At 44.6% G+C, this 12379-nt stretch overlaps 1 protein-coding gene across 1 annotated transcript; it reads left to right on the top strand.

Moving 5' to 3' along the window:
* Window positions 1-8239: 8239 nt before the first annotated feature.
* On the top strand, window positions 8240-11779 carry LOC146683621 (uncharacterized). The gene is made up of 5 exons (XM_085445563.1): window positions 8240-8825; window positions 8907-9316; window positions 9404-10258; window positions 10530-10688; window positions 11774-11779. Exons 1-5 carry the CDS (start codon window positions 8378-8380, stop codon window positions 11777-11779), a joined length of 1878 nt encoding a protein of 625 aa, XP_085301689.1. The 5' UTR covers window positions 8240-8377.
* Window positions 11780-12379: the final 600 nt, after the last annotated feature.

The following is a 12379-nucleotide window of genomic DNA, read 5'->3' as shown; positions in this document are numbered from 1 at the left end:
GAGAAAGCTTAAGGAACTTAAGTTACCTTACTGCGCAAAAGTCCACTAAACACACGCAACCAAGCTACCAACTCTCCCGACTTCATATAACCAGGGAAACAATGCCTGGCTAGCTAGCTAAGGTTGCAAAAAAAACACCACAAAAATGCATAGCATAGCAAATGAGCTAAAACAAAGGGTTACCGTGCCAGTTTCCTCTGTTGTTTTTCACTGGTAGCCGATAGCCGCTGTAACTTCTCATAATGGCATGAGAGCCAGTTCCGTAAGCAATGCCATTTTCAGCATTGCTTTCAGCCCATTACTGGAATATGTCAGTGTCATAAATTTTGGGCCACATGAGGTTTTTGCCTTACAACTTCTGATTGGTGGAACTGACACGCAGTCGCTACCTTGATTCTGTTGGCTCAAACGATTAAAAATAGATGCCAATCATGCAAAGTGTCCATTTAAACCGTCTATTGCTAAGGGGGAATGTTCCCCACTGCCTGTGAATGTGTGGATAATTCTTTAAAAATATATATATATAAAAAAAACACAAGCATTTTTAGGTATGTAAATAAAATTAAATATTTTCTGCTGTTTAATACCTAAAAACTTAATTCAGATATAGTTAAGCCCTTTGGGGAAGAGCATGGCTTGATTCAAGCTGTTTCATTCAGTGTCCTTAACAAAGTGCAGGCACAAAACACAGACTTGAAAAAATGATAGGATACACAATGTTTTAAAACATGTTAATTCAGGTCAGTTCCGCTTAGTTCCCTTTCTTCTGGTTATTCACACCCCCTTGCATTTGTTCTTTGCCAAACCAGTGACAGCACCAGTTGAGAGTCACTGCACGTGTTCCATACAGACTTTAAATTTCACCTTGAATTGTTTTATGACAGTATTAGCCCTTTTCTGACTTATTTTAACTGGCAGTTTAAACAATTTCACAATTCACACAGCTTAAATAAATATTGTGTGCTAACCTTTATGTGTGTGTGTATTTTTCAGATGATGCATTTCAGGAATACTTTGAAAATACTTGTCCTAGCCTCAAAATAATCAGTTGTTTTGAATTTAATAAATCCTCTTAACCTTGTTTTTTCTTCCTAGCCAAATGAAAAGTTCCACAGAAAACAACAATATGGAAGGTCATCTTGCAGGACTCAATAAATAGTTATAGGTAGGTTTTTCAAATGTCATACTTGGTGTAACCTTAGCTGTGTTGACATTGTTACGCAACTGATATAGTATATGGTTTGATGACATTGCCAGTGTTTACAGAGCAGCAGGTGTATTTTATCATTTGAGAGAATGGGTAACTGGAATGTCACACCTTTAATATTTTCCTGTTTGCACACTATCAGCTTTTGACGTGAGCTGACAGCAGATTAACCAACATTACAGGCTCCTTTATTAAATCTATAGATCATTACTGTATGGAACCACAGATGGAAAATGTGTTTTATAGTCATGGATCCTTCTTCAGTTTTACACTGGATATAAAATGCAGAATGCAGTGGGTTTGTATGTGATTAGGGCTAGTGGTGTGCAATACTGCAGTGTTTAGTATTCATCTGATATCAAGTAAATACAGCAGGGGCAGTATTGCCAATAATACCGATACCAATGCTTTTTAAGGCAGCTTATGTAGGAGAGACTAGCATATAATGGTTTATGAAATTAATCGTCACTTGTTTGACAAATCTGAACACATTTTAATGACCACCACAAATCACTATGATTTTTACTCCAGAATAATTAGTTAACATAATAAAACACATACATGAAATATATTTGACTGTCAACACAAAAAGGTTATTATATTCAAACATTTTTCATACTTCATGTTTTAGGTATATTTTTTCAGCTCCAGTACAATAATTTATTTAACACAAGTCAGTGGCCTGAATATATTATCTAAATGTCTTAGTATATTTTACAGGCAACCAATCTGCTTACCTAACAACTAAGATGACCAATAACACTTTACTATTAAGTAATGCTGAAGAACCGAATAAAAAAATATTTTAACCACTACATGAAGTACCTTGTTGTTCTTTGCCTGTTAGAAAGGACAGTAAGACTGGGCTCTGTCTGTAGGCTCTCTGCTGGAGGTCTGTCGAAGGGATTTCCTTCCTCCCGTCTTCATCTTTTGCTGCTTGTTCCAGCATTTACAACTGTAAATTACTTCTTACATGATGCGCTGCTTTCTCACTCACTGCAGCCTGCATTTCACTGCTCAGTCCCATGGGCTCAAGTGATAGCTAAACACAGCAGAACATGGAGGAGGGGATGGAGCAGCATGTACCTGCATGAGAGGAGCAGTGTTTACACAGAGATGCCTATGATCTGATAAACACACAAATGTAGCTTGCCATCACCAGTGTGTGAATGTGTGTGTGAATGGGTGGATGACTGGATATGTAAAGCCCTTTCGGGTCCTTAGGGACTAGTAAAGCGCTATATAAATACAGGCCATTTACCATTTACCATAAACACGAACAATGCCGTGAGCTTGGTAATTATATTAAAATATTACTCCAATACCAGTGTTGGTCTCTACATTATCGTTATTTGGCTTGGTCTAGCCACCTCTAGTTAAAACAGTTCAAAGAGCCTAAAGTTTCCCTGGGCCAGTTCAACCATACACTATTGTACCAAACATTAGAAAAAGTGTTTGAAGTGAAACATTTGTGATGTTCTAAATTGCATTTAGATCATTAAATTGTCACATATGACTAACAGCTTTAAAATTTTGCTTTTTGCTTTTAGCAGGCAGGTTGTTTGTACTTATTTTCTAATAGAAAAGGAAATGAATAGCAGAAATTAAGTTGCGAGAATTTTGGTGAACTACACTAAAACACCAACTGTGGTAGAAGGGGGAATGAGAGATCAGAAAACTTGACATCTGGAATTAAAAAAAAGAAAGAAAGACAATTCATCAGGACCCTGATGACAAAAAATTCAAGTAACAAGGATCTGACAGAGAGTAGAAGTAGGAACCCATCCTTGTTTGATGAAAAACAGGTGCTGGTGCTAAACTCTTGAAACAGCTAGTACAGCCACGTCTCCAGAAGGGGGTGATTGGAGAGGTGTGCCAGCAACCGTACATACATCAACCTGCGGGTAAGGAAATGGGAAAGAGAGAAAGTGCAGAAGAGAACAGGCACAGAGAAAGAAAGAGTATGAAAGACATGCTTGACTATGACATTCTAATATAATTTTGGTTGTACTATAGATGTAAATCAAAATTAACAATTAATTAATTTCTTTCAATATTTTAACATCTGCGTTTGGATTGGAATGTTTGCAGAGTTTACAATCGCTGTGTCTTTAGCTTTGTTAAGCGCTGTCCTCCAGTCCAAGCTGGCTACTGAAATACCGATCACACAATCAATCACCAGTGGCTCTGCCAACCTTCTGGCACTGCCCCTGGAATCCACTGCACCACCTCTCCTCTGCAGTGGAGCCGCAGACCACACTCCACCACATTCTCAAAAGTAAATTTGTGTGTAGCATTGTGTTATATGGGATCAGTACAAACTATTTTAAAAGTTGTAAATTTTAAAAATTTTAATCCATAATAAAGTGCTGTCAAGTAGTATTTAGATTGCCTTTTCTATTGATGAGATTTGTGTTTCTGTAATTATTCCTTTTTCTACTGAACTACTGAGCACTAAACTACTGAGCATTAAACTACTGAGTTATTCATTGTTCTTGCCGGTTGGCTTTGCTAAAATCAAGCAATAATCTAAAATGTAACCTGCAATCTGTTTATGACTACATCTGGCTAATATTGGCAGTTCATGTGCTAGCACATCCACACCTTCTCTGTCTACATTCATTTCAGTGTCAATAGAAATGTTCCATCACAGCACAGCTGTTATGATTAGCCTGACGGTGACTGTCAAATGATGACTTGCACCAAAAAAAACCCCAAACAAATAAAACAAAACTATGCAACATACCAGCTGAACACTATGTGTATTGTGCTCATGAAGCATAATAATAGTGGAAGATGATTAAGGTTTAGAAGAAATGTTTAAGGATCAGAAGAAAATTAGGCAAAGGGCTCCAAGACATTGATATTCATTTATAGACAAAGCTGTGATGTGTATTTTGTGTGATGTGTGTTATACAGACTGTAATCGTGCTAATTTGAACATGTTTTAAATGGCTAATTGAAAGTTAACATAATTTCATCCCAGCTGATTTTGATTGACATGCACTCTTACTGTACACTGAAGCACTGAATCCAACACATACCAACTCGCAACTGATTACAAAAACTCGGGTGTGGGAGGAGTTTGGAGAGGCCATGGAAAAAGACTTTCGGACTGCCTCAAAGAGATTCTGTCAAACTGTCAGGGGGCTCAGGAGGGGAAAGCGGTTTCCTACCTGCACTCTGTATTGTACGGGTGGAGCATTGCTGACTTCGACTGAGAAAATTGTCGGGAAATGGAGGACCTCCTTAATTGCAATGGCACGTCTTCTGTGGAGGAAGCAGTCTGGGGACGAAGGGGATGACCCACCAATCTCCGGAGGCAAGGTCACTGAGGCATTTAAACATCTCCTTGGTGGCAGGGCAAGCTGATACCAACTGAAAATGTAGACATTATTGCTTACAAAAAGCTCAATGGTCAGTCTCTTCTTTAGTCAAGAGGATGTGGTTTTCTCAGTTCCCAAAAAGATTTTCACTTTTTTTTTTATCTGACCACAGAACAGTTTTCCACCTTGCCTCCGTCCATTTTCTCTACCAAGAATTAAACATTCCCCACAACGTTGAGCTGTGTGGAAAATGTTGAACACATAATTAGATCTAGATAACGCATCTGCAGTTACAGTGTTTAACATTAATCTGTGGCTTACAATCCTGCAGACCAGACCAGTGCCCAATTCTCTTGTTTGTGTTTTGCATCACAAGAAAAAAAACAAACAAACACTGGTCACAGTTATTGTTTTTGGATTATGGTCAGTGAAAACTTGAATAGGTTTCAAAGTAGATTCTATTTACACTTGAAAGCTCTTCAAAGCAAGCAACAAGGCAAGGACATCTTTGTTAATTGTGCTGTAGTTTAGCTGATGTTGTACTTTTAGAGCAACAGCAGGTGGGGTGATCTAGCCCAGCGGTCCCCAACCTTTTTTGCGCCACGGACCGGTTTAATTGCAGACAATACTTTCACAGGCCAGCCTTTACGGTGACCCAGATAAATACAACAAAATAAAATGATACGACCAAGACAAAAACTGTGGTGTTTTGTATATATAATAAACGCAAATTTACTGCGTAATTGTGTAACTTTATTGGCACCATTCCCCAGAAAAGGCCAACAACACTGAGAGTAACAGCCTCCTCTTTGCCACTTAATGCTCTCTGGTTGCTATGGTAATATGTAAACATTTCTTTCAAATTAAGACACACAACTACAACACGTGAAAAGACCCAGGGAAACCAAGTTAATGATAAAAACCCTGAAAACCATAAATTTCACACCTGAGCCTCAACTCTCGCGGCCAGGTGTCAAGCGACTCATGGACCGGTGCCGGTCCATGGCCTGGGTTTTGGGGACCACTGATCTGACTGACAATGAGGTGGAGTTGTTGCTGCGACTAACACAAAAGTACAAAGTTGCAAAAGGAAGTGAGAATAAAAGAATTTGAAGAAAAGCTAAACGTATTAGTGTGGACATGACCTATCTGTTAATGCAGAGAAGTGTGAATTTCACGCCTCCACAGTCTCTTTCCTGGGCTTTTGTTATTTAAGGACGGCAGGTGAAGACGGACCCAGCCAAGGTTCAGACAATCGCTCAGTGGCTGGTCTAAGCCTCATTAGAAACAGCTCCAATGCTTCTTGGGATTTGCCAACTTTACTGATTCTTCATCAGAGGTTACACTAGGGTAGCAGTGCCACTTTCTAGACGTACGTCTCTCAAAGTTCTGTTTGTTTGGTTCACAGAGGCGGATCCAGCATTCTCAAGATTAACGACTCTGTTCACCTCAGCACCATTGTTGGTACATTCCGACACTAGATTACGTTTTGTGGCAGAGGTGGATGCTTGGGTAGCTGGGGTTGAAGCTCTCCTTTCCCAGCGCTTTGGACTCCCATGCAGATTGTTATTGTAAATAAACTGATTGTAAACTCGATCACTTCTGTGCATTGTGTCTGCTTTTGGGTCAATTTCTGTGCCGTCTGTGACAAAGTTATCATCTTCCAGGATATAATAAATAGATAGATAAGTACCTTAAAAAAATGTAATTCATAGTGTAATTGGAGTTGTATATACATTGCTACACAACTAATAAATGGCTTAATATCAGTATTATTCATTTTTAATTCAAAAATTCAGTATCTAGGAAGTATAAAAATGTATGCTAGTATCCTTTTTTGGAAGTGTTTCTTTTACTCCAATATTGTGATTGATTTGAACATTTGTCAGTGTCGTAAATAGCATACAAATCATCATCAGTTTTAATAATAGAATACTGTTACTTATTTAGAGACCTCTTTATAGTGATGATATGTGTATATCACAGTCACTGCTGACTTCTTTGTCTACTAAACCACTGAATCACTCACACACCATGAAATATGCATATTGTATTCGTTAGTCAGTAGCAGTGTTGGTCAAGTTACTTGAAAAAAGTAATCAGTAACTAATAACTGATTACTTCCCCAAAAAAGTAATCCCGTTACTTTACTAATTACTTATTTTCAAAAGTAATTAATTACTTAGTTACTTAGTTACTTTTTAAAAACACAATTTACAACCTGAAGAGGTGATAAAGCGATATATCTTTCAGCCCAATTCTACTTTTTCTACATAATCCATCATACAAAATGTAATCAAATGGAAAAGTCTCTTTTTTTAACTTGTTTTATCAGTTTTAATCTTTTAACTATATGCATCAAGCAAAAATGTAATTATATGCAACATTCTCTGAGTTGAATAAATGAGTTTAACATTTAAACCTATTTTCTGCACATTCCAACACATAAAATAAAATATTTCTTTTGTTTACACTCACTCTTTCAAATAGATGCAAGTAAAACACAGCAGAACATAAATAAAGTCAAAGTCTCAGCGGTCCTGTTGCTCTATCTTCACCTGTAAAGCACGACTGCGGTAGGCGGAGGTTTACCCTGGTGCAGGTGTGCAGCGGTCAGTGGAAGGATACGGCAGTGTCTCTGTGAGTTTCCCATTACATCGTTGCGCTCTCGGTGCTTGCTTGGAAATTTAGGGGTTTTTTTCGCTGTAAAAAGAAGTTTTCTTCCCACGCACGATGGACACTAATGTTTTCTTCACTTTTTATGGAATCAAACTCAAAGTAAGGTCAGTACTTCCATGCTTTAAACGCTGCACACTCATACTCTCTCCCACACTCGATATATGATCCACTGTTGATCTGCACACAGCTGTTGTCACTAACGGCGCACTCGCTTACTTCACTGTCGTGAGACATTCTCACAAAAAATCACGGTTTTAGTAATGCAGTAACGCAGCGTTCCTATGGGAAAGTAATGGTAATCTAATTACCATTTTTGCAATCGTAATCCCTTACTTTACTCGTTACTTGAAAAAAGTAATCAGATTACAGTAACGCATTACAAGTAACGCGTTACTGCCCATCTCTGGTCAGTAGTTAACAGCTATTGTTATTGTCATGGTCCTGGGCCATGTTGGCCCAGTGTTCTTAGTTTTCTTGTATGTTTGTATTTTGTTCCTTGCTTAGGCCATGTTTTCTGAGTTGCCCTGTTGTGTTGTTCCCTAAGTGTTTTCCCTTCATGGCTTTTACCCCCTGTGTGCCCCTCTGTGTATCTGTGAGCCCTCGTCTCTCCTTATGTTTTATTCCATGTTTCCCCTGCCCATTATGTCTAAGTTCTCCCCGTGCTCTCTCTTCCCCCTGTGTGCCCGCTATGTATTTATGAGCCCTCGTCTCCCTTTGTGGTTGTTTCATGTTTCCCCAGCCCGTTATGTCTGTGTTTTCCCGTGCTCTCTCTCCTCCTGTCTGAACCTCTGTGCACTTCCTGTTTACTTTGTGACTCTCACGCCCGTACATGTCATGTTCAGTTCACCCCGCCCTGTCTCGTTATGATTATCAGTGTCACCTGTGTTCCCCGTGTGTTCCCACTTTCCTCGTTAACCCTCTGTGTATTTCTGTCTGCGTCTCCCTCTGTTCAGCGTGACGTCGTCCCTCATGTTGTGTGGATCTTCCTGTGCCTTCCTGCGAATGTTAGTTTACTTTTTCCCAGTTAGCTCTGTATTTCCTGTATTCTGCCATGCCAGCATTAAAGCTGTGTTCTTTAAGTTTATCCCCGTGTCTGTGAGTCTGCATCCTGGGTCCTTCTCCTGCCTGCCGCACAGCGATTCATGACAGTACGACGTCACCAGATATGGACCCAGCAGCACTCAACCCACCAGAAGAACTGCGTCTGGACATTATCTACTCCGTGGAAAGACTCCTGCATCTGTGGCTCGAACATGAGGGGAAGGAATTTCGCCGTGCTGTGGAAACCAAACTACAGCGTTTAATCTCTGGTCTTCCCTGGCTACTCAGTGCGCTCCACCCACTCGAACAGGATTTAATCCACAACGAACTCCACCTTCATCCCCCAGCTGCTACTACCCACCTGCCTGAAGGGCCGGATGTGGAGCCGCTCGGCCCGTCAGAACCATCATCAAAAAAGAAACGACGATCACGCCGCCAGCGCGCCACCCCACAGCCGGACATTCAGACTTGTACATCGCCGGCTATGGTGAATAAGGACTCTTTTTCTGTGTCGAACTGTGGGACTATTCGTTCAGGGGTTGTGTTTTGTGCTACGGATGGAAATGTGAACAGTTTATTAGCTACCCAGCCTCCTGAAGCTCTCTTAGCTGCCCAGCCTCCTGAAGCTCTCTTAGCTGCCCAGCCTCCTGAAGCTTTCTTAGCTGCCCAGCCTCCTGAAGCTCTCTTAGCTGCCCAGCTACAAGCTGCGTCTCCTGTGTCCCCGCTAGCACAGCCATTAACTCCACCACACGCTCCATTTTCACCTCTACCATCGCTTCAGTCATCAGTTCGGTCTGCCACTCAGTCGCCCTTAGTTCCGTCATCCACACTACCACCTGTTTCCCTTCCACCACCACCATCACTACACCCAGCCATTCAGGCTGCTACTCAGTCAGACATTCAACCCATAGCCCTGCCGTTAATATGCTCTGTAGCTGAGCCACTAGCCGCCCGACCCGCAGCCACTTCAGCCACTCCTCCACCCGTCACACCTCCACTACAACCATCACTGCAGTCTCTAGCGCAGTCTCCTGCAGCTCTGCTTTCCCCAGTGCAGTCTCCAGTGTCCCCAGTGCAGTCTCCAGTGTCCCCAGTGCAGTCTCCAGTGTCCCCAGTGCAGCCTCCTGCAGCCCTGCTTTCCCCAGTGCAGTCTCCAGTGTCCCCGGTGCAGCCTCCTTTAGCACAGTCACCCACTCGACCACCAGCACCACAACCGTCACTACCTCTAGTTCATTCCCCTGTGAAGTCATTAACTCCACCACCTACTCCACTCTCACCACCACCGTTACTACAGACATCAGTTCAGTCCCCTGTGCAGTCATTTACTTCTCCACCGTTAGCAGCTCAGGTCCCCGTGTGTCCAGCAGCTCAGGTCCCCGTGTGTCCAGCAGCTCAGCTCGCACCTGAACCTTTGGCCCAGTTCCCCGTAGCAGTGCAGTTTTCTAGCCAGCTTAACGTTGAGCCCGGGGTCCCAATTCTCTCTGGCTCTACATCGGCTCCTGCTGGAAGCTCGGATGAGCTCATCCAGCACTCCGCGGCTCCCGTGCCGCCATCTACCTCGTCCGCTGGGGGTTCCAGTGAGCCCAGCCAGCACCTCCTCATCTCCGCTGGTGGGTCCGAGGGGCCCGTCCGGCCTCACGCCTCCGCTGGAGGGTCCGAGGGGCCCGTCCGGCCTCACGCCTCCGCTGGAGGGTCCGAGGGGCCCGTCCGGCCTCACGCCTCGTCAGCTGGAGGGTCCGAGGGGCCCGTTCAGCCTCCTGTCTCCGCTGGAGGGTCCGAGGGGCCTGTCCAGCCTCACGCCTCGTCAGCTGGAGGGTCCGAGGGGCCCGTTCAGCCTCCTGTCTCCGCTGGAGGGTCCGAGGGGCCCGTTCGGCCTCCTGTCTCCGCTGGAGGGTCCGAGGGGCCCGTTCAGCCTCACGCCGCATCAGCTGGAGGGCCCGAGGAGCCTGTCCAGCCGCCACCTGCGACCGCCTCGTCGTCGCCTGGTCCGGCTGCATCTGCCTGTGCTTCTGCTACGCCTGGGCCAGCCTCTGCCTGTGCTTCTGCTACGCCTGGGCCAGCCTCTGCCTCTGCTTCTGCTACGCCTGGTCCAGTCTCAGCCTCTGCTTCTGGTCCAGCTTTGGCTTCTGCTTCTGCTCCGCCTGGCCCAGCCTCAGCCTCTGCAGCTCCGCCTGGTCCGGCCTCAGCCTCTGCAGCTCCGCCTGGTCCGGCCTCAGCCTCTGCAGCTCCGCCTGGTCCGGCCTCAGCCTCTGCAACCTCGCCTGGTCCGGCCTCAGCCTCTGCAACCTCGCCTGGTCCGGCCTCCGAGTCTTCGTCCTCGTCTGGTCCGGCCTCCGAGTCTTCGTCCTCGTCTGGTCCGGCCTCGACTGGTCCTGTGCCCACCAGGCCATGGCCAGCACGCCTGGGACTGGAGGGCCGCCGCTGCCTTCCGCGCGGTCGGCCCCCTGAACTGCTCCGTCGTCTCCTTCGGCGCCGCCGCCGCCTTCCGCGCGGTCGGCCCCCTGAACTGCTCCGTCGTCTCCTTCGCCGCCGCCGCCGCCTTCCGCGCGGTCGGCCTCCTGAACTGCTCCGTTGTCTCCTTCGCCGCCGCCGTTGCCTTGCGCACGGCCGGCCTCCTGAACTGTTTCCACGTCGCCGCCGTTGCCTTGCGCACGGCCGGCCTCCTGAACTGTTTCCACGTCTCCGCCGTTGCCTTCCGCATGGTCGGCCCCCTGAACTGCTCTGTGTTTGGGTTGTTTTCTTGGGCTCCGGTGTTTGCTGTGCTCTTCTTTTGTTTTCTGTTCCGAGCCCTCCGTCCTGGGCCCCCGCCGCCCGCCCTGGGTTGTTTTCTGTTTGGTTTTGTTTTTCTGTGTTTGGGCTGTCTGGAGCCAGCCCTTGAAGGGGGGGGGGGTACTGTCATGGTCCTGGGCCATGTTGGCCCAGTGTTCTTAGTTTTCTTGTATGTTTGTATTTTGTTCCTTGCTTAGGCCATGTTTTCTGAGTTGCCCTGTTGTGTTGTTCCCTAAGTGTTTTCCCTTCATGGCTTTTACCCCCTGTGTGCCCCTCTGTGTATCTGTGAGCCCTCGTCTCTCCTTATGTTTTATTCCATGTTTCCCCTGCCCATTATGTCTAAGTTCTCCCCGTGCTCTCTCTTCCCCCTGTGTGCCCGCTATGTATTTATGAGCCCTCGTCTCCCTTTGTGGTTGTTTCATGTTTCCCCAGCCCGTTATGTCTGTGTTTTCCCGTGCTCTCTCTCCTCCTGTCTGAACCTCTGTGCACTTCCTGTTTACTTTGTGACTCTCACGCCCGTACATGTCATGTTCAGTTCACCCCGCCCTGTCTCGTTATGATTATCAGTGTCACCTGTGTTCCCCGTGTGTTCCCACTTTCCTCGTTAACCCTCTGTGTATTTCTGTCTGCGTCTCCCTCTGTTCAGCGTGACGTCGTCCCTCATGTTGTGTGGATCTTCCTGTGCCTTCCTGCGAATGTTAGTTTACTTTTTCCCAGTTAGCTCTGTATTTCCTGTATTCTGCCATGCCAGCATTAAAGCTGTGTTCTTTAAGTTTATCCCCGTGTCTGTGAGTCTGCATCCTGGGTCCTTCTCCTGCCTGCCGCACAGCGATTCATGACAGTTATTGCAAGCAGCTGACAAACCTTTTAACATGTCAGCAGTCATACTGGTCACAAAATAAAGTAAAAGTTTAGAACTTTAGAACTTTAGAAAGCAAATTTAACGCATTATTACTAGAGATGGACCGATCCGATATCACGTATCGGTATCAGTCCGATACTGACCTAAATTACTGGATCGGATATCAGCGAGAAATAAAAAATGTAATCCGATCCATTAAATATCAAAAAAGCACCTCACAAAACTTGCTACATGGCGTAACTTGGCTCATAACTGTAGCACGTGATAGAGCGTATGGGCAGAAATCTGTGCCATCAGAAACTGAATTTGAATAAGTTAAATTTGAATTTGAATTGCTCTGATTCTGAATTGTAACTTGAATAAATGCTTTTGAAAACTGAATTTGAATTAGTCTAATTTGAAATTGAATTTATGGTTTGAAAATGATCATCACTAAAATGAAAATGAATTTTATATTTTGAAAATGAATTGATTTGCTTTGAAACTGCATTTTAT

Source organism: Copadichromis virginalis, linkage group LG22 (genome assembly GCF_057382275.1).
Source record: "Copadichromis virginalis isolate Kocher_CV1m ecotype Utaka linkage group LG22, C_Virginalis_male_GT1.1, whole genome shotgun sequence".
NCBI lineage: Eukaryota > Metazoa > Chordata > Actinopteri > Cichliformes > Cichlidae > Copadichromis > Copadichromis virginalis.
The sequence above is the reverse complement of the archived record's forward strand: the minus strand, read 5'-3'. Positions and strand labels throughout refer to the sequence as shown.

Bases quoted from the DNA above. Each gene is read 5' to 3' on its own strand.
- LOC146683621 (XM_085445563.1), top strand. From the start codon at position 8,378: ATGGACCCAGCAGCACTCAACCCACCAGAAGAACTGCGTCTGGACATT. The intron at 9,317-9,403 runs GTGTCCCCAGTG...TCCCCAGTGCAG, and splicing joins TTTCCCCAGTGCAGTCTCCA to TCTCCAGTGTCCCCGGTGCA. The intron at 10,259-10,529 runs GCTTCTGCTACG...GTCCGGCCTCAG, and splicing joins GTCCGGCTGCATCTGCCTGT to CCTCTGCAACCTCGCCTGGT.